General features: G+C 50.3%; 1 protein-coding gene across 4 annotated transcripts; it reads right to left on the reverse strand.

Annotated features, from left to right (window-relative positions):
- Positions 1–678: 678 nt before the first annotated feature.
- Positions 679–19,804, reverse strand: PRDM8 (PR/SET domain 8). Of its 4 annotated transcripts, none has more exons than XM_051819650.2 (5): positions 19,666–19,804; positions 7,002–7,139; positions 4,616–4,836; positions 3,400–3,631; positions 679–3,076 (listed from the first exon to the last, which is right to left on the reverse strand). In XM_051819650.2, the coding sequence occupies exons 3-5, from the start codon at positions 4,832–4,834 to the stop codon at positions 1,449–1,451; spliced, it is 2,079 nt and encodes a 692-aa protein (XP_051675610.2). In that variant the 5' UTR covers positions 4,835–4,836; positions 7,002–7,139; positions 19,666–19,804; the 3' UTR covers positions 679–1,448. The 4 variants fall into 4 exon arrangements, with proteins under 4 accessions (XP_051675610.2, XP_051675611.2, XP_069903315.1 ...); XM_051819651.2 differs by lacking the exon at positions 19,666–19,804 and adding an exon at positions 8,186–15,494; XM_070047214.1 differs by lacking the exon at positions 19,666–19,804 and having other exon boundaries at positions 7,002–8,168.
- Positions 19,805–27,715: the final 7,911 nt, after the last annotated feature.

The following is a 27,715-nucleotide window of genomic DNA, read 5'->3' on the forward strand; positions in this document are numbered from 1 at the left end:
AGCCCCATATGTGCGCTTGTTAATTAAGCATTGTCAGGCTACGGAGAGTATCCAGGGACTTCCTAGAGGAAAGGGTGAGGGCTGGAGGCCGTTCAGCAGGGTCTTCTGGGTCACCGTGCTTCAGGACTGCGTTTTGCTAGAGGCAGGCAGCTGTTGAGGCCTGCAGAAGACAGAGCTCTGCAGCGGGCAACTCTGCAGGCAAACTGCAGTCACGCGGTTCCACAGGAACTCGTCTCTCAGATCAGGACACCAAGCTGGAGGGCTCTGGAGAACTAGAACCTCTCCCATGTAAGCATCATGACTAGAACCTAACGTGGATGCTTCATCTGCCCTCCCAGACCCAGGCCTGAAAACGGCCTCTGGCCTTTTGTGAATATGCTGGCATATGTGAATATGTGAATATGTTGGCATCCTCAGAACCGGCTAGCTGCTGGCAGACACCTCTCTCTAAATGCTTTGCCTTTGATCAAGAAGCACAACACTTCCCAGCTACCGCCTTCCCAAGGCTGGACACTGGTGTAAATACATCTGAATGGAGCAAGGGGGCAAGGTTTGTCATCCCTCTTTCTCTCGCCTCTTCAGAGACGCTATGAAAATAAATGGTGTCTACTCAGAGTACAGCCCTTAGCTACCACCAAAAAAAAAAAAAAAAAAAAACTTTTTTAAACTTTCAAATAATTGCTTTGAAGAAAATAGTATTTTATTGTCAAAGCATCCAACATATCCGGATAAACTATAAAGTTTAATAAATCTTTCCAAGGATAAAAGAAACACATAACTATTCAGACTCCATTTCACTGGCACAAAATTACACTTTGTATTAAAAGGAAATACATATTTACATAATTGATGACATTCTTCATTGAAGTCCATAATCATTTCATGATACATGCACTTTCCCCTGGAAACTTAAATTGAATGGCGACCCCGTTTTTTATTCGTTTTGTTATTTTTGTAAGAACACAAACCGTCATCAAGATTGCAGAAAGCATCTCACCTTCCTCCTCTCCTTTATATCTAAAATAAATTTTGTCCTTACATATAGTTATTACATCTAAATTGTTAAGTGCTTAATAATTTAAGTAGAAACGTATGACAAATGCATCAATATGTTGCAATATATGACATTTTTAAAAATGTACCTTTGTTTTTGGGAAAGTGAAAATGCGTGCATTCAAAACAAAACCCCTTCTAACAACCCCCCAATCAGAAGTCCACCATGCTGTCTCCAGTGTGTGTCCCGAGTAAACATCTGAATGGGAGGGCTCCTCTGGGGGCGGAGCACGTGTGTGTGTGTGTGTGTGTGTGTGTTGAGCGTGCGGGTGTGCACTTGTGTTTGGGCGCAGTGCTGCGAGGCGCAAGGAAGTGGTGGCTGTCCTCGCGAGTTTGTTCCAGTAGTTGGGTGGACTGTGCGCGCGAGCGCGCGGGACGCCGGGGTGCTTTCCGTGTCAGTTATGCGAGGTCATGTGCCTGGAGAGGTGGTGGCGCTCCCTGAAGGACTCGTTGCAAATGGGGCACTTGAGTTTCTCCTCCCGCCGCCGCTTGACCAGGGGCTCCATCGCGTACTCCTTTTTGTGGTGCGACCTCATGTGGTACACCAGGTCGGAGGTCATGCGGAAGGAGGCGTTGCACTTGGCGCACCAGTTCTGCGCCGGCAGGCACAGCGAGGTGAAAGAGGGTGGCAGCAGCGTGAGCGCAGAGGGCAGCTGCAGCTGCAGGGGCCCCGCGGCGGCCGCGGCCGCCGCTGCTGCGGCCGCCGAGCTCTTGGGCCAGAAGGCGGTGGCGTAGAGGAAGGGGTTCTGCTTGGGTAGGCCGCCGCCGCCGCCGCCACCGCCGCCGGGCAGGGCCCCGCAGCCCCCGTTCAGGTCCGCTGTCCCCTGGAGCTTCACGGCCAGAGGGTCCGCGGCGGCGGGGTAGAGTCTGGTGGGGCCCACGCCGTCTCCAGGGTGGCAAGGCTCGAGCGCGCCCAGCTTCTGGCCCAGCACCAGCGGGGACAGCTGCGAGAAGGAGCGTGCCGGCTGCGAGAAAGCGCTTTTGCGCTCGTCGCCCGCGGCGCCCTGGCCACCGCCCGCGCTGCCCGCGGCCGCAGCGCCCGCGCCGCCCCCTGCGCTGCCGCCCCCTGCGCCCCCGCCGCCGCCGCCGCCGCCCGCACCGCCCAGCTGTGGCACCGAGGTGAAGGCGCTGCCCCGCGCGGGGCTACCGCCCTCCAGCCGGCTGGGTAGCGCAGCCCCGGGCCGCGGGGCCAGCAGTTTCTCGGCGCCCGAGGGCGACGAGGCGGCGGGCGTGGAGGAGCCGCCGCCGCCGCCTGCGTCCTGGTCCTCGGCGGCCGCTCCCGCGACGTCGGCGGTCGCCTCCTCCTGCAGGCTGGCGGCTCGGCCAGCCTTCTTCACCTCCACGAAGGCGCTGCGCTTTGCCTCGCCCGTCTCCGGGCTGGGCGGCGCGAAGAGGCGGCCGTTCTCTTCCAGGCCGAAGTAGCTGCCCGAGGCGCGGTACTGCTGCGGAGTGCAAACCAGATCCTCCTTGGAGGCCGGCAGGGGCCGCTCAGCGAAGCGGGCCCGGCCCCCCACCAGCCCCGCGCCGCCGCCCTCGGTCGCCTCCTCCGGGAATTTCCTCTTCCCTTTGCAGCCGCCGGTGGCTATGCCGTCGGGACTCAGCTCCGCCTCCTGGTGGCCGCCGCCGCTGCCGAGGCCCTGGGCTGGGGAGCAGCTGCTGCCTCCCCGGGAGTTTTCCAGCTCCCGGGCCAGGTTGTGAAAGTCCGTGGATGGCTTGGCGTTGCTGCCGCCGGCCGCGGCGGGTGGAGTGCTACTGTCGGGTGTGGACGCCGGGTAGTGGTGGAGTGGGCCGGCTTTGCAGAACTTGGGGCCTGGACCCAAGGGTGCCTCCTGTTGCGGCTGCTGTTGGTCTTTGCCCCCGCCGCCGTGGTCCTTGGTGCCCACGCCACCGCTTTGCTCGTCCTGGGGACTCATTTCGGCGCTGTGCAGTCTCTTGGGGCAACGGAAACGCAGATGCGCCACATAGGGGAACTCGAACTGGAAACGTTGGCTGCATTCCAGGCATGTGTAAGGGGCCGACCCTGCTTGGTGAGCAAACACACGCGCGCACGCACAGCACACGGTTACTCAGCATCGTCGCCAGGCCAGTGTGCCAGCGTCCCCACACAAATCCACCTCCATCACTCGGGGCCGGAGCTCTCCAGCCTGATCTAACCACCCCTCCCTACCTGGGAGGAGTGCAAAAGTCAGCCCCCCTTTTGCCCCGGGTTCCCCTCACCTATCTGTCCCGGCCGCACGCAGGACTCCTGGGCAGCTCTCCCCAGGCCGGGCCAGGTGCGCCCCGCTGCTCCCCGCTGTTCTCCCCCGCTAGTGAAGGGCCCCCGCGGAGGCCGCGAGCTCAACCTACCATTCATTTTGCTGTGGGGTCTAGAGGGGCAGAGCAAGAGTAACTCAGTCAGTTCTTTCCCGTACCAAACTAGCAACTCCTCGTCTTTGGCAATCCTGCGGAGAGAGCGGTAGAAGAGCTGGCCGTTTTTGATGTAGGCTTCGAGGTTCTGCTCTTCCTTATCCCTGGCAGACTGGACCAGTCGCAGCCACATTAGACCTTCCGAGGAACCATTTGCTGCTGAAGTGTCGACCTGCAGTTTAAAATAGAAGAGAGCGGATGGACGAGGAGGAGAAGGAGGAGGAAGAGGAGGAGGGGGAAAGGAGATCTGTGTGAGTGTAAAGCCAGAGGAATCAAGACCTATCCGCGTAAGTCTTATCCAAGCAATTATCTGAGACCCAGCTTCCAAAAAAGTTGGCCCAATTGGGTACCCCGCCCTAGGCTGGCAACCGGTCGTCAAGATAACCATCCTTTGAAATAGCGCATCCAATCATAGAGATCGTTTAAATCGTCATTTTCATCTATTGGTTGAAGGTCAAATGAGGAAATTTCTTCCTACGATTAATGTTAGCCTCTTAATAATTTCTAAATCATCCCCCCTTGCATAAATATGGAGAAGTTTGTTTGTTTCAGAAACATAAAAGCAAGCTTAGATCTTAGAACTTCTTCTATGGCACTCTTCTTCCTAATTTTGGCCCAATTAATTGCTAGCTCTTCTTTGTAAAGGAAGAATGGGGAGTGAGAGGTCTTTTATCTTCAAACTCAAACATATGGATTCAATGATGACTTACTGTCAAAGCCATTAACATTCTTATTTAAATACAAACTCTGGGCACTAGCTAATGTTGCCAAAGAAAGCAATATTTAGGAGATGAGGAGGCCTCCTGGGTTGGAGGACACTGTACTCAATGATTCTAAGGGTACTCAGAGAAAGCCTTGGCCCCAGTTAAATCTCCCAAAGAGTTTAGGAAGTCAAGTTTATCACCAGGGAAGCCCAGAACCGAGGCACTGATTTAGACAATACTGGCATTCAAAAATCAAATGATGTCTTTTACCCGAGAAAATCAGCTGGCAATTTAATGTTTCTTTTCGGATTTTTGGCATGTAAACAAGGATTGCTTGCATCACTGCATTTTCTACATTCAGAACCTGTCTGCTCTTGTCAGGAGAATGACTCTTGGTCTGTTTGCAACAGAACATTAACCTCATACCCTACAAAGCACAGGTGAACACTTACCCGGAAGATGTAAGGAACTGTTCTCTTGTCTGTAGACTTGAGAGCTATGAAAGCTATGCTGTCGTACAGGGAAGTGTGGCTCAGGACACAGGGACCGAATATAGCATTCTCTGGGATGTCACAGGTGGTGTAAACGCTGGTAAAGATATCTGTGAGACATTGTTGGACAGCCTTGGCATCTCCATCCCAGATGCCTCGCTGCATGCCCGAGTCCTCCATCACTGGCGACAGATACACAGGACAAGGCAGAGAGTTAGGTGACTGCTTCTCCCACGATGAACCCAGGCAGAGCACTGCAATTCCTAGACAGATTTTTCTCATATTTGTCTAATTTTTGCGTGGCTTTTACTTAAAAAAATATGAAGCAAATTTCATGTGGCATATTTTAAAGATGCCAACTAAGGGACATTTCCTGTCTCCCCCTCCCTTCCTTTTTTTTTTTTTTAATATTTGGAACAGTAATGAGATTCAGACACCGGCTGACTGGGAGAAAGGGCTGGGAAAGACTAGATTGTGTTTTGCATTCCCTTGACACTGGAAGGGACAAATTTTGGGAATGAGGTGAACCTGTAGGCTTTCCTGATGGAAAGACAGTCTAATTGTTGGGAAACGTGCCTCTCCTCCCATGTATTAAACTGGGTGCCTGGGAGCTGATTTTCTTCTCTTCTCCCGAAGAGGGGAGTAGCATCAGCAAGCAGGCGGAGACAGCGGAGCATAGCGAATGGATTTCCAGTGGAGTGTCAGGGCCACGAATTCCGTGTCAGCTAACCTTTCTCTGCAGCCTACAAGAAGGGACGTATGTCTGCTCATTACCATAATCCAACACTGTCCCTCCGAGGCTTTAATTAAAAGCAGCAAGCAGAGGTAATTATTTTTTTTCCGACATGCTTATTTATGGCTGAGGGTGAATCCCAGTTACCTTGTTATACAAGGGAGCGGATTGAGCCGCATGTGGCTCATGAAGCGAGCAGGTACAGGGCAGGCCTGAGGTGTCCCCTGTCTGAAATACCGTGTGTAATGACTGGTGAATCTCACTTCCCCAGATCCGACCCTGTTTGGGCAAGAGGGGGCAGCCCTGCTTGAGTAGTCCTCAGTGGGCTATCCAGCTGTTTAATCCGCAGCAATTTAGAAAGTAATGCCCCAATGGAGGGCTCTCTATTAAGCTGTCATAAGGGGACATTTACCTTCCTCTGCCATTGGACACCCCCTACAAGGCTTATCACAAAACAGGTACTTAAAATGTTAAACCAGCAGCATTGTTGATCCTTGCTGCCTAATCGAAAAATTGATTTTTTGCCCTAATAATGTTACCATTGGCAGCATTTTATGTGTTATGTATAATTTAAATAGGGAAAACTAGACAACATTTTCCCCTGAAAAGCTGCTCATTATGGGATACCATTAGTAATGTGCAAATTTTTTATTTTAACATCTATTAACCAATTAAACTTGCAAATGTGATTACTAGGTAGTACTTCTCCCTACTTCCAGCTAAGGGAGCCAGAAACTTTGGTCCCCCTCTTTTCCCATTCATTCCCGCTTATCTACCAAATGTCAACTGTTGGGGCTGTATCTGCCAGACAGCAGAAATAAGGAGAAATATCCATGAAGTACAAACTTAATTATGCTACACTGTCTGTCCCTGGGCATTTTTACCCCCACGTAAGGTAGCATTGCTTATTTCCAACCGCAAATTTTAAAAATATGTATCTTAAAATCCAAGAATTGCTCATCTCTTTTTTCAAACAAAATCTTCTTCGCATTTTCAATGTCCTGTCCAATTCAGGATTTTCTGCCTCAATTTCTCTCTCCCTCTTAAGAGTCTTTTTCACTCCAGCGTTGCATTGTGCCTGGAGGTCGCCCCATCACTTGGCTCAACAACAGGGACACAGGCATTAAAATGCAATTCTACCTAACAATACAGAGAAGGTCCTCGCTACGCCGCGCTAACGCAGCCCGCGTCGCCCTGGCAGCCGCCGCGACGAGCCCCGCACCGCTCACAAGCACCGCGGGCCGCGTACGGAGGCTCATCCTCTCCCGCGCGCCTGCCTTTTCCACCGCACAGATCGAAGCTCCGCGTCGCGACTGCTCTAGGCCTGGGCTCTCCTCCCCGGTGAGGGTCGTCCCCGGAGCCGGCTGGCCTCGCCCTCGCCTTTGGGCTGGCATTGTCTGGCGGCCGCGCGCCCCCCAGTCCCTGGCTCTTCCCGCAAACTGCTCCCCATCCCCTCCTCCTTTGTATAATCTTATTGGTAGTGGAGATCCCATCAACAATTATTTTCCCCCCTCTCTTCTGGATAATGAAGAGACGGCAGACAAAATTTTCCACTCTTCGCACCAGACCTGCCTCCCTCCCATCCCCCTCCCACCTCGACGCAAAAAGACTCACCAGGAATAAGGTCAGGATCGAATTGGCCAGATAAGGCCACCTGGAACCGGGAAATGCAACGAGGTGTCCTTTTTTGCCTATTGTATCAGTGTGTTTCCATGTCAAGGGGTGGTGGTGTTTCTGTCTTGTAGGCTCAGCCTAAAGAGAAAAGAGATAGATGCAGAGAGAAAGATGAAGGGAGATTAAGGAGAGAGGGAGAGGGGGAGAGGGGAAGAGGAGAGAGAGGGAGAGAGAGAGAGAGAGCGAGAGCGAGAGCGAGAGAGAGAGAGAGAGGCGGAGAGAGGCGGAGAGAGTTGTACAGATGGACCCGATGCAGTGACTGACTGGCACGCAGACACACACTTTTTGTTTGCTGCACATAATCTGCCCAATGACGCGTGACAGCCCACGTCCCCTCCCTTTAACTCTTTGCTGGGCTGGGCGCTCCCTCCCGGCGCCGCCTGCCTTGCAGCCTTCTCCCTGGCCTGCCCGCACCCCGCGGATCCCGAGCGCCTTCCCCGAGTGGCAACGTCTCTCTGATAGCGGCTTGGCCTGCCTCCTCCAAAAGCTTGAGTCCTGTGGGATGGCTATGAAAGAAAATCAGTCTCTGAATCGGAAAGGAAGGTACCAAAAGGACTGGAAGGAGCGTTTCCCCCCCGTTTCACAAGGCACTGGGAGAACCTGTGACAGACAGCCGGACACTCAGGGCGCACGCGGACCCCGCGCACCCATCCCCAGAGTTCGAGTTCTACGAGAAGGGGACAGGGGTGTGGATTAGTCCCGAGGGATCCTCTAGTCGTTGTGCGGCTGCAGGTTTTGCCAAGCTGGGTGCTTGGGTGGTGAAAAACAGGCGCCAGCTCTCTTTGGGAACGCTCACTCCCAATCCTTTCAGCGCACAAAATTCAAGCAAGGATGCGCTTTGGTGAGAACTTGGCTCAGCCTTCCCAGGAGAGGGAGTAAAGGAATAGAGTGGGGCCGCCCCCAGATCTCACAAGGGGCCTGTGGGTTCCAGGACACTGTTACTTGGGCTGCGGGTGGGGTGCGGGCTACAAAGAACCCCGGCTACAGAGTTTAAGCTGTTTCTGCTCTTTTACCCTCTGCATGTGTGTTCTGCACGCAGTCCCGAAGGGGTTCAGTCATGGGAGCGGCCGGTGCTCTAAGATTGTGGGGTGAGGGGAAGGGTAATGCAAAGTAAAAATTATTACCACGATAGGCTCCCGAGAGCTTTTCGCGTCCAGCCGGTGCGTGCTGGAGGAGTGGATGGAGTTGCCGTTGCTGTCTCTGGAGCCTCGTTTGCGCGCGAGCCACTTAGAGGCGCTGGCTGGCCCCTTTAGTGCAGCAGCTGATGCTAATGAGTTGAGGTCTTTAACAGCCTGAAAGTTGACTCCTTCAACAGGGGTCGCAAGGCAGTGTCGCTGAGGGAACCTTGTGTTCTTTTTCGCTGTTCAACCCTCTACTACTTTGAGTGAAATAGATGGTCCCTCACCTCCCCCAGCCCCACCCACACCACCACCCCATTGAAGTCTGCAATCTGTCAGCTTTAGGATAAATCGGACTGTGCAGCCTACTAAAGTGGACCAGGCACAACCACACCTTAAGGAGGAGGGAAGGAAAAAGCCTCGTTTATTTCCAGGGTTGAAATAAGGTGACTAGATTGGGGGTTGTCAAAAGGCGGCTTCCTGCATCACTCTGATCCTCTCAGAGCTCTGAGACCTCTTCTCGGAACCCAGTAGGTCAGCAAGGCACAGAACACCTCTCCTTGAAAGTGCCTGCCCTCCAAGAAAGCCAGGCAAGGGTGTTGCCCAGGAGAAATGAAGAGTGCAGATTTCCCACTGAGTTCTCTTCATTCACCTGCCTGCCCTGTTCCTTCTTCTTTTCTGCTTCGCATCTCATGAAAGTGCCAAATCCTTCTGATCAGACAGGGCCACTACCCAAGATTAAGCTGGGGCCGAGAGAAAGAAGGGTTGCAATAAGGACAGAGGTGCTCACTTAATTTCCACGTTAGCCACTGACTTCTCAAAGTAAGTATCTTACACTGCAATTTTCTTCTGTTTAGATGGCATTTCTCTTATATGAATATGTACAGATTTAGTTTGGCCAAGGGTCCGTGCAAGGAGTGGCGTCACAATTCTGTATATAAGAATCTGCAGCTGTGTTTAGCTGCCATTTGTCTTATGGCTGTGGCTGCTCCACTAAATTCCAGATCTTTCTCTTCCTCACTCTCTCAGGTGAAAGCACTCCTGCCCACTACTTCTTTAAAAGAAGAGTGGAAGGGTTAGAAATGTTGAAAGAATTGTCTCAAACATCTGGAAAATAATCCTCAGGGTTGAATAACAGTGACCAGACACTTAATGTGGATTCAGACAAGAAAGAAGAAAAACAAAAGGCAGGACAGGCACAGGTGTAAATAATAGCCGATTAACAGAGAAAGAGCCCAAGAGAGGTGAGGTGCCTTAGACACTGCAGCCTGTTACAGGCAATATTGTGCCCTGGGGCCGGGTGGAGAGACCTTCATTCTGCTCATCTGTTGAACAGAACACTCCACAATGCCTTCCTGTGCTATCATTTAAAGAATAATAAGTGTGTCTTTCCCTGGAAAAGTCATCTGTCCATGCAAGCCACTTTTAAGAAGTCCTTTTACATACTGTAAATATAAAGCCATCCACTCCAGAATGTGGGCATTTAGAAAACAAACTCTAACTGGAAGATGTATCTCTTGTGCCTGGTCTTTCTCCTCTTACATACAGAGTATTCAGATGGTGTCTCCTTGAAAGTACTGAAAACTTGGCTACAGTTTGCATAACAAACTGTAGATAAACAATGTTTCTGATGCGTAAATTGTGGGTAGAAGAGCTTGACCTTCCAAAACTCAGGCTATAAAAGAACTACAATTCTATACAGCAGAGAGGAGAGAGATTCATTGAGAATCTGTCCATTAGGAATCTCTGTTTCATTTCACTCCCACCTCCCCATTAATTAGATTTCTCCTCTTGATTTCAGGTAAAGATCCCTAAATAAATTATATTTCTCACATTTTATGAACCCTATCAATTCTTCGTCTTTCAGTTTAAGTGACTACCATAACCGATACTAAGTATGGGTAAGACTAAGTTGAAATTCCTACTTGGGGAATTTTCCAGTATTTTAAGTGGTATGCATTTTGCTTGGTACTACAAATGCTCTAAATGACAATTATTAACATGAGATAAAGAAAATCTACAATTATTTTCACTTCTCTTTCAATTTATGGGCTAAAATGGTGCATAAACTAGTTTGAAATCACTGTACGTTATTACTTCCTGGAATTCAATGATACTAAATGAAGGGTTGAGGCATTTATTCAGCCTTGGATAGTACTATAAAAATGCACCCCAGCCAATAGTTTTATGAAATTCACATGGAACAATGGGTTTATGCATATACTTGAGACTCTTTTCCCCGAGATTTTATTTCCAATTAAATGATTAGAAGGAAGACAATGAAGAGTGGGTATGCTCATCTTGCTCCACCTTAGCAAGGCTTCTTGCAGTCATAGTAAAAAATCATGGGTAGACAACTGCAGGGTTGTCTTGCAAGAGAAGGCTAGAGAGAGCTTGATGAATGATCCCTGAGGTAGAGCCTTTTATGATCTAAGTGAGAGGGTGGAGAAAGGGTCAGAAAGGAAATCGGGGTCTGAGAATTAGATTGGGAATGCCTTTCCTCCTCCCACCCAAGACTGAGAAATAGGGCCCCAAATTTCTTAGCTGTTACGGTAAGAGGCACGTAAGAATAGCTCATTTAAAGATAATTACCTATGTGAATGGAAACAACACTTTCTCCCCCCTCCTTTTTTTCCCTAGGTCTACCTACTTCTAATCCTATTTTTCAAAGCACTGTACTAGCAAAGGCTTGGTAGTCAAAAGAGTATGGCAATTCACGGTGAAAGGAGAAACACCCTGGAAGACAGGAGGATGCCAATGAAGCAGACGGGCGGCAGCTCTTTCCTAGGCTTATTATTTCTCACAGGGAGGCCTCTGGAGGGGACTACGATGGTTGAAGGAGGCAGAGAACGGAACTTGAAGAAGCAGCATTGCATTATCCCACCTCAGCATGCAGAGTATGGAATTTTCTTAGGGCTAAACTTGATTGACTAGTTGTACATGAAAGAGAAACAAATGATGGGTTGTTGGTTTGAGGAAAAAACAGTCCTAGGCCAAAAATATTCAGAAGGTTGTTCACTTGTTTCCTACCATTCTACCTTTATCAGAGGATGATACATGATAGGTTTAAAGGGGGGGGGTTATCTCCATCTGTTAATTATTTTATTTTACAGCTTGATGAGTCAAGAAAAGGCAGACTTGCTGAGTAGATGAAAGTTCTCAGAGAGAAAGAAGGATTTGGATCTGTTCCTCATCCTAAGAACTGTAGTTGGCTTACCAGGTGAAATGAGTGAATCTTTCCAAAGCTAGACCTGGGAGAGCCAGAGACTCAAGGGTGGATAATTCTGTAGCCTCTGAGGAAGATCTTCAGACTCCTAACTGTAGGGATCATTACTCCCGCTCACACTTCTCCTTCCTTGGCATTTCCTCCTTCCTAATAAATGGTACTATTTGTAATGCTGCTGCTGTGGCTGCTGCAGTTACCACTACTGTTGTCATCATGATTATTGTCTACCTTTCCTAACTTTCAAATTTTCCCAGGTTCCACTTGTGCTTCTGATGGAGTTCAGCTGGGAGCTGAAGAGTCTTTGAGAGCTTTGTATTATCATTCATGTCCTCTCCTGGATCTGGGCTGTAATCAACTTGCTTAACAGCTTCTGTGTAGGACCTCGCCCAAGTGATATTGGCAGCCACTACCACAGATCTGAAATCAATGCCTCACTCTCACCTGTGTTAGAGTGACTTGTGGACCAAATCCCATATCTAATATCCTGACACTGACTCGCCCAGCTTTTATATCCCTCTGCAGATGGATGTAGAGAGATCTGGCTGGGAAGGAATAACCTAGTTTTCTGCAGGTTCCAATGTCCCTTTCAGACTCCAACATCACAGATCGCAGTAGGGAGGTAGATGGAAGGGAAGGAACTATGGCCATGTCACAGTCAGCTACTCTGAGCCTCCTTAGCCTTTGTGTCCAGCAGTCCCCTATGGGTATTTAGCTGTCTCAATTGAAATTTTGAGAAGACTGGCAATAGGCCTTAGGAATGTTACCAAACTAAGAGAGCTGCATCAAATTTCACAGAGCCCAGAGGAAGGACATTATTTTAGGATTTGATAGCTGGGCCTCACCAATTGTCTTCTTTGTTTTAGTCTATATAGAATCCCTGAGTTTAAAAGGGAGGCACTGTTGGACACACAGAGTGCATATGCCAGGTAGATTATTCCCTGGCACCTGATCCCTGCCAGCCTTCTGAGTTGTGGCCTTAGGATGTGAGACATTGAGCTGCTGGGGAATGAGCAGCAGAAAGCATCACTCTCCTGGGAAAGGGATATAGGCAGAGGACTAACATGGTCACATGTTTAACCTGGGGTCCACCCTCCAGGCCTTGAGGAGAGAGATGTCTGATTTTCTCTAAGGAAAAGAGAGACTAAATAAATAAATAAATGGATTTGGGAGGGTAGATATCAACTAGTAACAACCACAACAGTGATGATTCATATTGCTTTGTTAGAGACTTGAAAACACAGTTAATTGATTCATAAATTATGTTCTCATTCCCACACTGCCCCTGCTCATATTGCCTATTGGATTGTTTGAGGGAAAACCATCTTTTCCAATTTCAATTCAAAGAATCACAGGTATTCCATGACAATCCAGGGGAATGAATTTAGTGTCCATGGGGGATCTCTCCCCAAACAGCATATGCAAAGACTGTTCAGCTTTCAACAGGGTTTCAAAAGCACCTTAAAACTACCAGTGTAAGTCTTCTTCTCAATGGCAACACTGGAAGAAATGGTCACCTAAGAACTCACAGATCAATGTCAATGGTAACAACATCTCTACTAAAAACAGCACTGGATATACATTGTGAAGTAGAGGAAATGATAAAGCATGCATGGGGAGGACTGAAAGTTGTATACATCACCTTGAACTTGCTGTGTGAAAAGCTGCTTTCCAGATGGATTTGATAGTCTCTGGTCTTCTAATATAATGACCAAGATATAATTCAGAACCTCCTTTAAAGAAAGCTCATACTCTACAAATACCTAGATTTGTCAAATCAACCCTTCAAAAAATTCCTGAAAATAAATATATTGAACATAACGGCCTCGAGATACCCTAGGCCTAGAATTCCATCTAGATTGGGACAATTTTATACCTGCTCAGACTGGTCTTCTGTGTGTGGGGAGGGGGTGGGAGGGTGTGAAAATGTGTTTAAGAGATGGGAGAGAATATCATCAAAGGTAGCAATTAAAAATAAAGTTCCAGGCTGTCACTTTCCTGGGTTGCATATTCATAACATATTCAGTCTTCCTTGTAGCCTGTTTTCATGTCAGATGGTTTTGAGAAAGTAGTTTTTGTGAATCAAACAGGAAGGTTATTGGACTTATATAAGCCAATGGAGTAGACTAACAAAGAATGTATTTGCTGAGGCTAGTTTTACTGTGTAATACCTAGTGTGTGTGATCAGGCACTTTTCAACATTCCACAGTCTACCTGAGGCCCTAGGAAACTGCTTCCAGACACAGGAAAGGAGGGCCCCCCGAATTTGTAAAATAAGGTCCTTGGACTGGTGTTCTGTTTCCAAGGACCCTCCCAGCTTAATTTGAGGCCAAAGTTTAAGCAACAAGGCCAAGCACAACAGGGCAATTCCTACTATGGGAATTCTCCAGGGTCCACGTGTGAGTAATAGGCACAGGGATGGAGCTGGAGTGCAAAGAACGCCCAAGGGCGTGCCTTCCTATAGGTATCCCTGGGAGAGCCCCAAAGAGGGTGCCCCGACAGTCCCGGGAAGGATACACAACTCTCCCACCAAAGAGTGCAGAGTCCTGACCCAGGACGCCACGCGGGCAGAACTAGACAAGCCGCCATCCGCCGAGGAAGCGGCAGGTGCAAAGCGTGAACGGGGGTAAGGAAGATGCCTCGCAGCGCGCTCAGGGCTAAGCAGGAGCGAAGGGTAGTTCCCAGGGGTCCGCCACGTCTTCCATCGTCTCCAGCCTCCTATCGCCTTTCTGGAATCAGTGCCAACACTTGCCTCCTGCCTTGCCGCGGCCAGGAAAGGCGTTCGCGAAGGCGGGGCCTCAGGGAACAGCCACGCTCCTTTCACCACCGCCGCCCTGCTGCCTGCCTACAGCCTTGCCCAGCTGCTCCCCGAGCTTCCTCGGGCCGAGCTCGAGCCTGTGTTCCAGTCTCTTCCCGACCCAGCGCAGCCTCGGTTCTCCTCCAGTTGAGCTAACGCTGGCACGAGCTGCCTCCCAGATCGCAGACAGGGCTCGGGGAGGGAACGAGGGCGAGCGCGCTTTGGAAAGCCAGTTGCTGAGCAGATGGTAAGGGATTACTTCCAAGAGCCGGAGCTGGTTTCATTTCAATCTTGGACATCGCGAGGAGGTCTCAACGCCTTTATTAACGAACATTCTCCTTAGAAGCCCGGAAAAGTGACCTTAGAAGGACCAACAACACCGGCTCGGACAATCCCACAATTCCGCCAGGGAAACTACAGTGCACGGGTTCGAATCCCAGCCCTCCACTGGTAGCTTAATCGGTGCGTGCTTCAGGTCTCCATCTGTGATCCTAGGGCTAAAAGGGAACCCTCTCCATACAGTTCTTGTGAGCGCTGGCTTGATGCTTAGCAAGAGTTGGCACCTCGTAAATGTGCCTATTGTTACTAACACCGCCTGCGCTTCCTCCCTAGAACATTTGGGAAGTGTGTCGGCGCCGGCTTTGAAAGGGAACCAGGCAAGGCTGCCCGGAAGGAAGTATTGGAGGACAAAGCAGGCACGAGGAAGCTGTTCCAGGGATCCTTTCTGTGGCCGAAGGGCTCCGAAGTGCCACCCACAGGCAGTTACCCGGGCCCTCCGCACGCTCCACCTGCCTAATGGAAGAGCAACTACTTTGCGGCCCGGTGTGGGAGGTGGAGAGCAGACTTCTGCCCCGATGTGCACTTCCTCAAGTGCTTTCTTTAGGCCTGGCAGGGTGTGGCGGGTCCGGGTCTGGCTGCAGCGAATCTCAGGTCAGTCAGAGTGCCCAGGGCTGCTGCAGGGTCACGAAAAGTGTGTAGATGTGCGGCTGGTTGGCTGGAGCCCCACGGCCCGAAGCGCGCCGCTCACCAGATGCGCTCAGACGAGCACGGGGGGGGGGGGGCAACCCTGGCTCTCCACTACACACCAAGACCCGGGGGCACCGTGGGCCCAGCGGCTGGTGCCTGGTGGGTTCTCCCGGTGGCCGACCTTAGGTTCCACCTTAGGTCCCAGGTACCGCCTCCGCGCCCCCGCAGCCCAAAACAAGCGCTCCCCTCTCCTCACACCTACCGCTTCCGGCTCTGGGGCACCCACCACCCGCTGACAGCGGTAGGTCATTTGCTCTTCATTTTGAAAGAGCCAAGACACACAGCTGAGAGCTAGAAATTGGGATTGTGCACAGGGTTGAGCAGGGTTCTTCAGTCTGCTAGCTATGTGTCTTGGGGCAAATCACTTAACCCGTCTGAACTTTGGTTTCCTCTTTTGTAAAGTATGTAGAGTGGCTATGAATACTGCAGGGTTCAGAGCCCAGCTGGGCCACTTGCTTGGGATAACTCAGCATCTCTGTGTTCCCTTTCCTGAGAAGCAAGGGGATCTGTGGACTAGGGGTGATGACACTCCTTAGCTCAAAGGGTTCCCCGTAAGAAATAAGTGGGAGGGGTTAGCAGCGCACTCAGTCCAGCACAGGGGAAGAGCCCAAAAGTGACTATTTAAAGCATTTCAGTGTGTGCCACCTTGGAATGTTGGGCAACATCATTTTTCAATCTTAGCCCTCTCTCCTACCACACTTTCGCTCTTTGGAGAGAAACAGGACATCGAGGTACATGTTGGAGTGTGGGGTAGAAGCAAGTTAGGGATGCTTCTGGTTGCCCAGTACCTGTCCCTCTGGCCTTTCCTCTTCTGTCTCTAGGGACAGGATAACAATTTTTAAAAAAAGGCAGGGAAAGGGTGCTGGGAACATGAAGGGCTCGACAAATGTTTCCTGGATTAAAAGATGGCATTTCAAAGATCAGGGAGTGTGGCTGAAATGGGAATGGAGACACAGTGTCGGGATTGGCTGTTACCTCGCAGGGGCTAGGCTGCCGGCAGGCATCTCCATATGACTCTATGCTATGGCCCCTGAGAGAGAGGTGACACTGCTGTAGGTTAACAGGTTGTGGGACAGGAGTCAACCCCTCTGCATATGGAGATAGGCACACTGCAGCTGGGATGTGCCCTGAGTCAAGAGAAGTACAACTCAGGTGATGGGAAGGACAGAAAAAAGATAAAGATGGGTCTGAGGTCGAATTAGGCCTCTAGAAGATGGCTAGAGCCTGTATATTTCCCAAAGTTGGAAACTGATTCTGGAACCCAAAACCTTACATCTGCAGGCATCCCGCAATTGTGTTCACAGCTCAGAACCTATGGGAGCCAGGAAGTCTGCATAGTCTTCTCTCTGCTTCAATACAGCACCACCCTCTGACTTTTTGAGTGGGAGAACATCACATTTTTTTGCTTTGTTTTTGTACCTAATAGAATAATGGAGGATGATTTTTAACCCAGCAACTAACAGGGCAACAAGGAAAACATGCCCCAAACAGCATTGGCCACTCCAACCCTTCTCTTTGGCTCCTGAGGGCAGAGAATGCTGATGTAGCAACAGCAACCTGGGGTATTTCAGAGACTCTGAGCTCTCAGTCTGCTCTCCCCTCAGATCCCGGCTGAACTGGGCTATTAGCAGAAAACAGAATAAAATAAAACCAGTTCCTCCGGGTTCAAGCCCTTGGAGCAAAGGAGACACTGGTGAGAAGGAACCACAACTTGGAAAAAGATTTATTTTTCCTGGCCATAAATCTCATCCCCTTGTTCCTCTGCCCACCGAGGCATGATAAAGTCCTTTTCCATAAAGTATTCAGCATTAGAGCCACAAAGCTCCCCCAATCAGTAGCCATCTGCTTCTCCCATAACTGCTGCTCGCGAAGCAGGCAAAGCAGCCGCGGAGAAAGGGCTCCACTGTTAGGCTGCTGGACAAATGAGGCGCCTGAATAGCTTTGGTTCTCCTTGTGTATCTGTATCTATAGAGACAGGAGAAGAAAGGCTGCATTCTATTGATACAACAATTGTAAAACAAAACACGGAAGAGGCATCTAAAGGGCAATATCGCATGCATCAGGGGTCCCCAGATAAAAGGGGCGCTAACAGATTTATAGAAACCTTTAATTGGTTTTCAATTGAAAGCTAAAGAGGCTGGGGCGAAGCTGTGAAGAGTGGCAAAGTGCTCTCCTTCAGCCGTCTGGAGGCGTGATCGATTTCACGGAGGAGAAAAGAAGAGCCCCACACCCGCCCCGGCGCCTCTGCGGGGGCAGGGAGCGACCGCGCGTCACGGCTTTCCTCTCGCCGGCAACTTTCTGAGCTGGTCTTTCTAGACTCCCTCTCCCTCCCTCCCTCCCTCCTTCCCTCTCTCTCTCTCTCTCTGTGTGTGTGTGTGTGTGTGTGTGTTGTGTGCGTCTCATTTCCTCCCTCAGACCAGCAGGCGACTGCAGAAGACGAAGCAAGGACTGCAAAAGTAAATCTATCTTCCCATTCCCGAAATAAACAGACCCCAACCTGCTCTCCCGCCAGCGCAGGCGACTCTAGGAAAAAAAAAAAAAAATCCGTGCTGGCCTCACCCTACCCCAGCTCTGTACTCGCGCTCTCTTCCTAGTCGCCCACAGGGAAAGCTAACAATTCCAAGACCCTCCGCACTGGGCGCGCTGAGAGTCCGCCGGCGCCCGCCAGGTGCGTCTCCGAGCCGCCCCCTCCGCTCCGCCCGCGCGGAGCCGTGAGCCTTGCTCTTCGCCCCTCCCCGCACAGCCCGGCCCTCTAAGGGCCCACAACGCCCACCCACGCGGCAGCCCGGGGCGTCTGTCCGTCTGCTCCTAAAACTAATTTATTGGCCCGACCCTCCACGATCGTTGTCGACTCCCTAATTAATCAAAGATAAAAAGCAATGGCGCAAATTACGATTATGAGGGAACGGGAAGACGGCTTTGAATAAAATGGTAGAAAGGAAATAGGATTAATTGAACGACAGGATAGTGAAATCCCAAGTGCGAGCAACAGGCCCCCGGGGGATCAAACTCCGCACTCCGGCAGCCCGCCTGCCCTGGCGCCGCCGCCAGGGGACAACCCCCACATTAGATCACTGGGGCCCAAAGCCTCGGCAGCCTCGGAGCCAGGGGTCCAGCCCACGTGGGCTCTCCACGCCGCTTGGCGCTGCTGCACACCCGCCCCTGGCGATGCTGGGGACCCCAGGCGGGCGAGTCCGCACCCTGGGAGGCGCGCCTTTGGGTGGAAGCGCGCCGGGCGATGCGCTCCTGCGCCGCGGGCTGCTCTCCGTTTTCCCTGTGCTTTCGCTCGTTCCGCCACCGAGGCGAAGTCTCCATGAAACTGCAGGGAAACAGGCCGCGTGTAAGGATTAACGGCGCCCTTGTCTGGTGCCGCTTTCCAGAACTGCGCTCGGGATTAAAAGGCGGACACCGCACCGGCGCACATGTAGCATTCGCTCGGCGTTGTGATTAATGTTTGCCAGAGGATTTACGCTGGGAGCTTACTGCCGTGCTCCCGGAGGTCCAAAGCCCGGGGTCCGACTCGCAGGGGGCCCTGGCTGTGAGCACGCGCCGGCACGCGGGGGATTACAGCGGGCGTCACGTGGGCGCGGGGGTGGCCGCTCCTCGTCTCCGCGGGTCAGGACCTTGTCTCTTCCCTTTCTCCACGCACGGCGCGACGGCTTACAACGAGGACTGCCCAGCCCTGGGGAAGGCTGGCTTGAGGTCTTAGTGGGCGGGGTGCGGGGGGGGGGCTGCGTTGTAAAGGGAGAGTGCTCCCGAATGCCTGACTTTGGAGTGGGGAAGGGGATCCGGACCGAGTCCCTGAAGATCACGCCTATCCATAACCACCTCAGGGTCCAAGCGTCATTCACCCCTGCCCCCCCGGACAGAATGAGCTTAACCTCAGCTAGCTGCCACTTTCGGGGAGCTGACACCCAGGAGGGCACCTGTGGAGTGGGGCCAGAGCCTGGGCCCCTCTGCCGTCCCGCCTCCCAGCGGGCATGGCTCCTCGAGCCGGCGCAGGGACTGAAGAAGGGACAGTCCCAGGAGGACCAGGGGAAAGCGGGCGGGGGCATGAAACCAGGCAAACAAATCGAAGACGCAAATTGGAAGTGAGCGAGAGGAGGTGCAGCGAGGAGAGGTGCAAAACGGGGAAGCGGGTGGTCGCAGCTGGTGGCGGGCATTACCGCTCTCCGGCAGAAGGGGGCGCCTTCCGGGCCGAAACGGCCTTCTGCCGGGCTGGCGCCGGACGCCAGGCCCAGCCCGCCTCCGGCCCCAGCTCCGAGCTGCCGCGCGCCCCCTCCTGGCTGTGCGTGGCCGTTCCCCCGCTGCCCTGTGGGGGCTCTGGACCAGGGACTGCTGCGGCCCAGGACCCGGCTTCCTCGACGGCGAGAGTGGTCCCGGAACGCTCAGGACCCCCACCCCACCCCACCCCCGACCTCGGCCCATCGGCTTCCTTACCTGCGGGTGGCGGGGCCGCTTTCCCGCAAGCGCAGCTCCCGCCGGCCCGGCGCTCTCGCCCCCTCCGCAGCCTGCCCCGGAGCCCGCCCGCCTCGCAGAGCCGTCCGGGTCTCTGCCGTAGCAGCTGGGAGGGAGGGAGCGACCGCCGGCTGCTGCCGGGCGGCGTCTGGGGGGCCGCGAGCCGAGCGCGAGGAGCCGCCATCTGGAACCTCGGCCGCGGGCGGGGTGGGAAGGGGTGCGAAGGAAGGGGCCTGGAGGCTCGGCCCGCGGCGAGCGAGGGGGCGTCGGCGCCTCGGCCGCCCGAGCGCTTGCGTGCGTGTCATGGGGTGAGAGAGGGATGATGATGGGGGTGCGGCGCCTGGGGGAGGAGGCCCCCGGATCCCGGGGCGGCGCCGACGGGCCTGGGAACCTGCTTGACAGCCCCCATTCCCAACCATTTGCCCCTGGGGGTTGGAAGCGCCAGGAAGGCGCGGGGCGGGGTGGGGGAGGCCCAGGCACCCCGGCACGCGCGCATAGGACGTGGATTTCCCTCTTCCCTCTCCTCCGGCCAGGTTCATCCCGCTGCAGGAACATTCCTCTCGGACCGGCCCGGGACCGGCACGGATGGTGCCCTGGGGGAGACCCCGCGGCGGGCGGTGTTGAGGAGGGAGCCGCGGGCATGTGCTGTGGGAAGCGCGTCCTTAAGAAGAGATGAAGGGGGGGTACCTCCTCTCCGCTCTTGACATTTCACTGCCTGAAAGTCCTGGCCTTTCTTTCACTTTGCAAATCTTTCCCTTTTCCTGAGGCCGAGTTGGGGTGGGGAGCCAGCTCCCGGAGGGTGGCCCCCCAGGAGCACGGGGCGGCCCCGGGGGAGGCGCTGTGAGAGCTCGGGCGCTCCAGCTTTGGCGCTGTCTCTCAGAGAGACGCCCCCAGCCACAGAGCTTAGCCCCATGTTGGGGGCTGGTTGGACATATGGACAGTGGCGGGTGGTCAGAATTAAAAAAATAAATAAATAAAGGCAGACCCACCGCCACCCCAAGGCATCAAAAGACACCCCTCCCTCCCCCCAGCTGTCTCGTGTCCGGCAGAATGGCATTATGTAAAAGATCTGGCATGTCACCCAGTGGCACATCTGGTAGGTGTAGATGGCATTCATTAGCACGGGGCTTCTACTCCGCAGCATGCCAAAGCTCTGACAGAGATGCCCGCTGCCAATCATTCATTGGCTGCCAATCCCAGAGCGCGGCCGGGCGCGATGGCTCCCTTCCACTCTGGCACCGGGACGGAGGAAACAATGTGTTGGGATCAGAAGAGATGAAAGCCGAGCTGAGGAGGCGAGGCACCCAACAGATGTATCCCGTGAGGAGATAACAGAGCGAGGAGTCATTTAGCAAGAAAGCATATGCAGGGGCTCAGGAGGGAGGCTGGGGCAGGGGTCTGCCTGCCTAGGGCTGAGCCGAAGGAGGGGCCAGGGGACCCCTTCAGAAACCTGGAAGTTGAGGTTGCCTCTCTGAAACCTCATAAACACCCAACCCCAGTCCCTCTGATGTAGGACTTCTGTTTGTCTGGTTTGTCTGCTGTACCTCTAGCTAGACCTAACTCTAGTTAGCTCTCAAAATGAAGTCAGAATATATTCCTAAGGTAGCTGGCAAAAATGTCAATTAATTAGCCTTTGCAACAAAACTGTGATATAATGTATTCCGAAATTTAATTGGAATAAAGGAAGCTACTCTTGTTAAAAATATGAGTTTGAGTCCTATTTCTGTTGCGAGGTGTGTGGTTTTGGGTCTTTTACTTCCCTAAATATTTCTTCATCTGTAAAATGGGTTAATAATTATAATGCCTTGTGGAGTTCACGTGAAGCTTAGAGATCAAGACATGTATAGAAAGGTTTAACATGCAACGTTCGTCATAGAGACTCAGCAAGAAACAGGATTACACACAAATGGATCTTACCAAGAGGCTATTTAGCAAGTGTGGCAGGGTTAGGGGAATAAATGAGGTGATGAGTGCTATGGTTTGAATACACTGCAGCCCCTCTGAAACTCATATTGAAATCTGATTCCCAATGTATTGGTGTTGAGAGGTAGTGGAACATTTCAGACATGACCGGGTCATGGGGGAATGACTCTCATGAATGAATGAATGCCATCCCAGTGGTGTTACAGATTGAGTCCAACTTGCTCCCCAAAGTCTGAAGTCTTATTGTTAAGGGCTGATAGATTACAGGTGGATACTGGGAGGAGGGTCTAGGTGGGAGGTCTTTAGGTCGTTGGGAGCTTGCCTTGGGAAGGGGGTTCTGGGAAGAGGGTTGGTAATTTAAGCTGTGTTCAGCCCAGCGTCTCTCCCTGCCTCTTGGCCCATGACGTGATCATTGCCCTGCCATTGCAGCCCCCATCAGACACTGGAGTAATGGGGCCACCTGATCCTGAATATGAACCTCCAAACTGTAAGTGAAAATAAGCCTTTTCCTGTCCTAGAAGCTCCTCTCAGGAATTTAACTAATTAACAAAAAACTGACCAAGTGCAAGTGGGCTTGTTCTCATGAGTGTATTTTATTATTATTATTATTATTATTACTATTACTTGAAAGGCAGAGTGACGGCGAGACAGAGACAGATCTTTTTTCCATCTACTAACAGTTCACTCCCCAGTGCCTTCAATAGCCAGGACTGAGCAGGCCAAAGCCTGGCCTGGAACTCCATCAGGGTCTGCTAAGTGAGTGGCCAGGACCCAAGCTCTTGAGCCATTACTTACTTCCTCCCAGGATCACATAAGCAAGAAGCTGGATGGGAAGCAGAGCTGGGACTTGAACTCAGGAACTCTGACACGAGATGAAGACATTCCAAGTGGCATCTTAACTGCTGTGCCAAACCCTCATCCCACGAGTGGGTTGTAAGAAAACAAGCCCAGTCCGTCTTGCTTTGGCATCTGTTCACACCTGCTTGTCCTTTGCTTCCCACTGCGTTCGGATGCAGCATGAAGGTCCTACACGGTGCTGGCACCACCCTCTTGTTCCTCCCAGGCTCCAGACCGTGAACCAGAATACACAGACCTCTTTTCTCTTTAAAGGGAAGTTTTAAGTTTATTGTGGCAAAGAAAACAGACTCAGATAGTGAGGCACACAGAAACTAGCAAGCAAGACACCCTTAGGAGAAGAATTAGCGTCTCTAGAGCCCAGTAAGATCAGAATCTTGGTGAAGAGACATATGGGAGGATACAAGAAGTTTTTTAAAGATTTATTTTATTTATTTGAAAGGCAGAGTGAGAGAGGGGGAGGATGGAAGTAGGGGAGAGGGAGAGAGGGGAGGGAGGGAGGAGGAGGGAGAGGGAGGGAGAGAGAAAGGTTGGTTTTCCATTTGCTGTTTACTCCCCAGTGACTGCAACTTCCAGTGCTGGGCCAGGCCGAAGCCAGGAGCCAGGCCGAAGCCAGGAGCTTCATGCATGTCTCCTAAGTGGGTGCAGGGACCCAAGGACTTGGGCCATTTTCCACTGCTTTCCCAGGCCATTAGCAGGAGCTGGATGGGAAGTGGAGCAGCTGGGATATGAACTGGTGCCCATATGGGATGCTAGTATTGCAGGCAGTGGCTTAACACACTACACCACGCACCGACCCCTAGAAATAAAATTTCTGCAGAGACCCTTCATGCAGATATCTTTTGATGCAAAATGCCCACTGAAAGTAAAAAGCTAATGGCTTCATAAATGAAAGTATACTGGCTTTTCAGAATCCTCTGAGTCCTTGGCCTAAAGGGTTCCCATTAGCACTTATGAAAGATTCCCAGAAGTCCTGAAGGCTTTGCAAGCCCAGACATGGAAGAATTCGAGAGAACGCCCTTACTGACTTCCTTTGGGCATCCCCAGCTCTCTCATCAGTTCGTGGTTTCCTGTGTCAGGGCCAGTCTTGCTTTACTTGGTTAGTCACTTTCTGACATTATTTTCAAGGAGGGTTTCCAGGTTCCAGCAGAAAGTGACTAGCACTTAACAAACCAAACCCACAGCAACAGGAAATTCTACTCGATGTCTTCTCTTGACTTTGGATGGAAGTTATTTTTCTTTTTCCAACTTAGCCATTTCTGCCCTTTCTTCCTGAACCCTCAATAACCCATAGACACAATGATGAAGAAGCAATTCTGGCCCCTGAAACTTAGATAAAAGTTAAAGCCAATATCAGAATCTTGAACGTTCACTGTAGACATTAGCACAAACAGAAGCCTCAGTTCTGAATCTCCTAGAAACTAAGAGTTTGAAAACTTGAACTGACTGACATGTGGTTGGCAGTCACTATTTTAGTGGACATAAGTTAACTGAAAAAATGACTGTTAGGAGTGAAAAGGAAAGATCCCTTTCTGGAAGTACCATGTGCAACTGAATAGTAAGTACAGGTGAAGTAGTTTGAGTACTGGGAGGATTGCTCAGTCCCCAGAGAAACTGTTGAAAATCATATACAAAAGAACAAGTTAAGGCCTCAAGAAATGGTGGTAAGGGAAAGCAGCAAGTGAAGAAATATCCTATTTAAGGAAATCTGTGAAAATTTGGAAAGCACTTACCAAGACTTACCAATCATGTACCAAGACTACCACCTCAGCAAGGCAGAGCCTCCATTCTGGACTGCTGCTACCAAGAACACGGTTCTCTTAGCTGCAAAGCTTTATTTGAAATAGGAACAAGTGTTTAGATCCTCTCACCCTGCCATCAGCTGCTAGTTACTAAAGTTAAATCTCGGGTGAACACTTTTGGAGCTGGCCACTTCCTCCTACCTAATCCACACTGTAGAATGGAGATTCTACCTTGAGTGTGGTACATTGAGAATACTGGCCCCTGGTAGTTCTTCCCTTGGCCTTTCAAAGTCAAGGTCCACACCATGACAAGCAAGCTGAGAAGACGGCATCCCTCTCCCACTCCACCTACCACACACTTAGCTCCTAGAGCCAGGGTGGCACTCAGAGACACTTGTCATTGTGTCCACCCCCCAGCTCCAGAACCCTGGCTCGGAAATTTTGTCCTGGTTGGGGAGGAGGGAGGAGAATCAGGCCATAAAGCAGATAACTCTGGGGGCCTGGCGTTGTGGCATAGCAGGTTAAGCTGCTGCCCATGACACCAGCATCCCATATGAGCACTAGCTTGTGTCCTGGCTGCCCCACTTGCAATCCAGTTCCCAACTGATGTGCCAAGGAAAGCAACAGAAGATGGCTCAAGTGTTTGGGACCCTGCCACCCATTGTGGGAGATCTGACTGGAGTTCCAAGCCCCTGGCTTTGGCTTGGCCCAGTTCCAGCTGTTGTGGCCATTGGGGAATGAACAGCAGGTAGAAGATCTCTTTCTCTCTAACTCTACCTTTCAAATAAACAAGTCTTAGGGAAAAAAGCAGATAGCTCCCAATCTCTTCCCAAAGGAACTGACTTCATTTGAAATTAAGTGTAGAGAAGTTTAAACCTAAGGATACTCTCAAGAAAAGGAGAGGTTGTGCTCAAAGACAATTGGGAAGAGGTTTGGGGAACGAATGAAAATACAGCCTAGACTATAAGCCAGCCTACTTTCTTTTAGGAGAGAACAAGAAATAAGACAGCTAAGAGGAGCTCTCCTTGGGTTAATTCAAGTCATCACACAGTTGTCTCAGATTCTATTCAAAGAGCCACAATATCATTGAATCAGTTTGTAGAGAACTTTATGCTCTAAGGATCTGCTGAAAATGATAGATCAATTGGCCAGAAATTAGTAGAGTTTACCAGGTGAATGGAGTCAGGGAAAGGGTAAGGAGAGTGAGACCAGTACCACTGTCATCCTGGGGTAGCTATGGGACACAGCCATAGCTGTGGCTCACAGATCAGAGAAAAAGAAGCCTAAGGCTGTGTGTGCATGGGGCACACATGTGAGAGGGTGGACAGGGAAACAGACTTTACTAACATAACCCAGCAGTCAATGAAACAACATAGCAAGCCTGGGGAAGGGTGCTAAGTTCTTAGAATTGCTACAGTATGTTACTAAAATGTCCATGGACCAGCAGAAACTTAGAAAGCATGAAAAGGGAAAAGGAAACTGTGACCCATATACTGGATAAAAAAAAAAAAAAGAAAGAAAGAAAGAAACTTCTTGTGAGAGTGAATTAAGCAACTGAATAAAAAAGCAGTGATGGTCAGATTACATTAAAAAAGATCCAACTGTTGTCTGTGGGAGAAATGTTTTACATTCAAAACCACAAATAAGGCAGGCATTTGACCTGGTGGTAAAGATGCCCATTAAGATGCCTGTGTCTCATATATTTTTAAATTTATCTATTTATTTTGAAAGAGCTACAGAGAGAAAGAGAGAGCCAGAGGGGATCTTCCATCTGCTGATTTACTCCCCAGATGGTGGCAGTTCTAAACTCTGAGCCCTGCTAAAGTCAGGAGCCAGAAGCTTCGTCTGGGTCTCCCACATGGGTGCAGTGGCCCAAGCATTGGAGCTGCTCTCTACTGCTTTTCACAGGCTTTTAGCAGGGAGCTGGATCAGGAATGGAGCAGCTGGGACAGAAACTGGCACCCACATGGAATGCCAACATCACAGGAGGCATCTAGCCTACTACACGATGGTGTAGCCCTGTGTCTCCTATGGAAGCACCTGAGTTTGAGGAGGCTCAGCTCCACTCCAAACTCTAGCGTCCTGTTGATGTGGACCTTGAGAGGCAGTACGTGATGGTTCAAGCGATTGGGTCCCTGTCGCCCGTGTGAGACAGCGGGACTGAATTTCCTGGCTCCTGGCTTTGGTCTGGCCTGTCTTGAGGGATTTGGTTGTGAATCAGTAGATGGCAACTCTCTCTCTCTCTAGTTCTCTGTTTCTCTGCCTCTCAAAAAGAAATTTTTAAAAAAAAACAAGTTAAGAAAAGATGCAGATGGATTAAAACTGAAAGGATGCAAAGAATGTCAAGCAAACAATAAGAAAATTGTCTTTAAAACAAGTTACTTTAGAAAAAGGACACTTGAGAATGATAAATGTGTTGATCTTTCAGGGAGACATAACAATTATAAACATATATTACCTAATAGGTCACCAAAATATAGGAAGTAAAAATCGTGAGAAATGAAGGGCAAGATGGACAGTTCTACAATACCAGCTGCAGATTTCAATACCTGGATTTTAATAATGGATAGAATAACAGAAGAAGACAAATGAAGAAATGGAAGACTTGAACAAGACTAAAACAAACTAGACCTAACATCTGTAAACCACTGAACTCAACAAAAGTGAGTGCATATTCTTTTCAAATGCATAGGAAACTTCTCCAGGATGGACTATATCAGTAAACCAAACAAACCCCATTATATTGGAAAGGATAGAGATGATATAAAATGTTTTCTGACAATAGGGAAATAAATTAGAAAAATAATATGGTAAAACTGGAGAACCTGGCAAATATGTGGAAATTAAATGACACAGTCCTAACTAACCAATAGATAAAATAAGAAATAAAAAAAGGAAATTATACACTTTTGGGGGGATTAATGAAAATAAAAGTACAACATGCCAAAACTTACAAATGACACCTGATAACAATTCTTAGAGGCAAATTCATATTTGTAAATAACCTAAATTAAGAGACGAAACCCCTTAAATGGTTAACCTACTCTCATATCTAGGACAAGACAAAACAAGAGCTAACTAAGCTTCAAACAAATAGAAAAAAGGAAATAATAAAAATTGCACAGAAAATAGTGAAACAGAATACAAAAACAATAGAGGAATTAATGAAACCAAAGAACGGTTTTTAAAAATGTTAACAAAATTGACATCTCTTACCTAGTTTGACCAATAATGAAAGAGAGAAGTCTCAAATTACTAAAACATAAATGAAAGGACATTATTATTGATTTTGTGCAAATGAAAAGGAATATAAAAATAGTATGAACAATTATATGTCAACAAGTTAGATAATTAAGATGAAATGGATATAGTCTCAGAAAGACCAAATCACCAAAATTGACTCAGTAAACAAGTATTCTGAACAAATCTACACGAGGTGACAGATTGAATTGATAACCAAGAAATTATAAAAATGGGACAATTATGTTAGTAATGGATGTGGCAGCTTGATT

Source organism: Oryctolagus cuniculus, chromosome 8 (assembly GCF_964237555.1).
Source record: "Oryctolagus cuniculus chromosome 8, mOryCun1.1, whole genome shotgun sequence".
NCBI lineage: Eukaryota > Metazoa > Chordata > Mammalia > Lagomorpha > Leporidae > Oryctolagus > Oryctolagus cuniculus.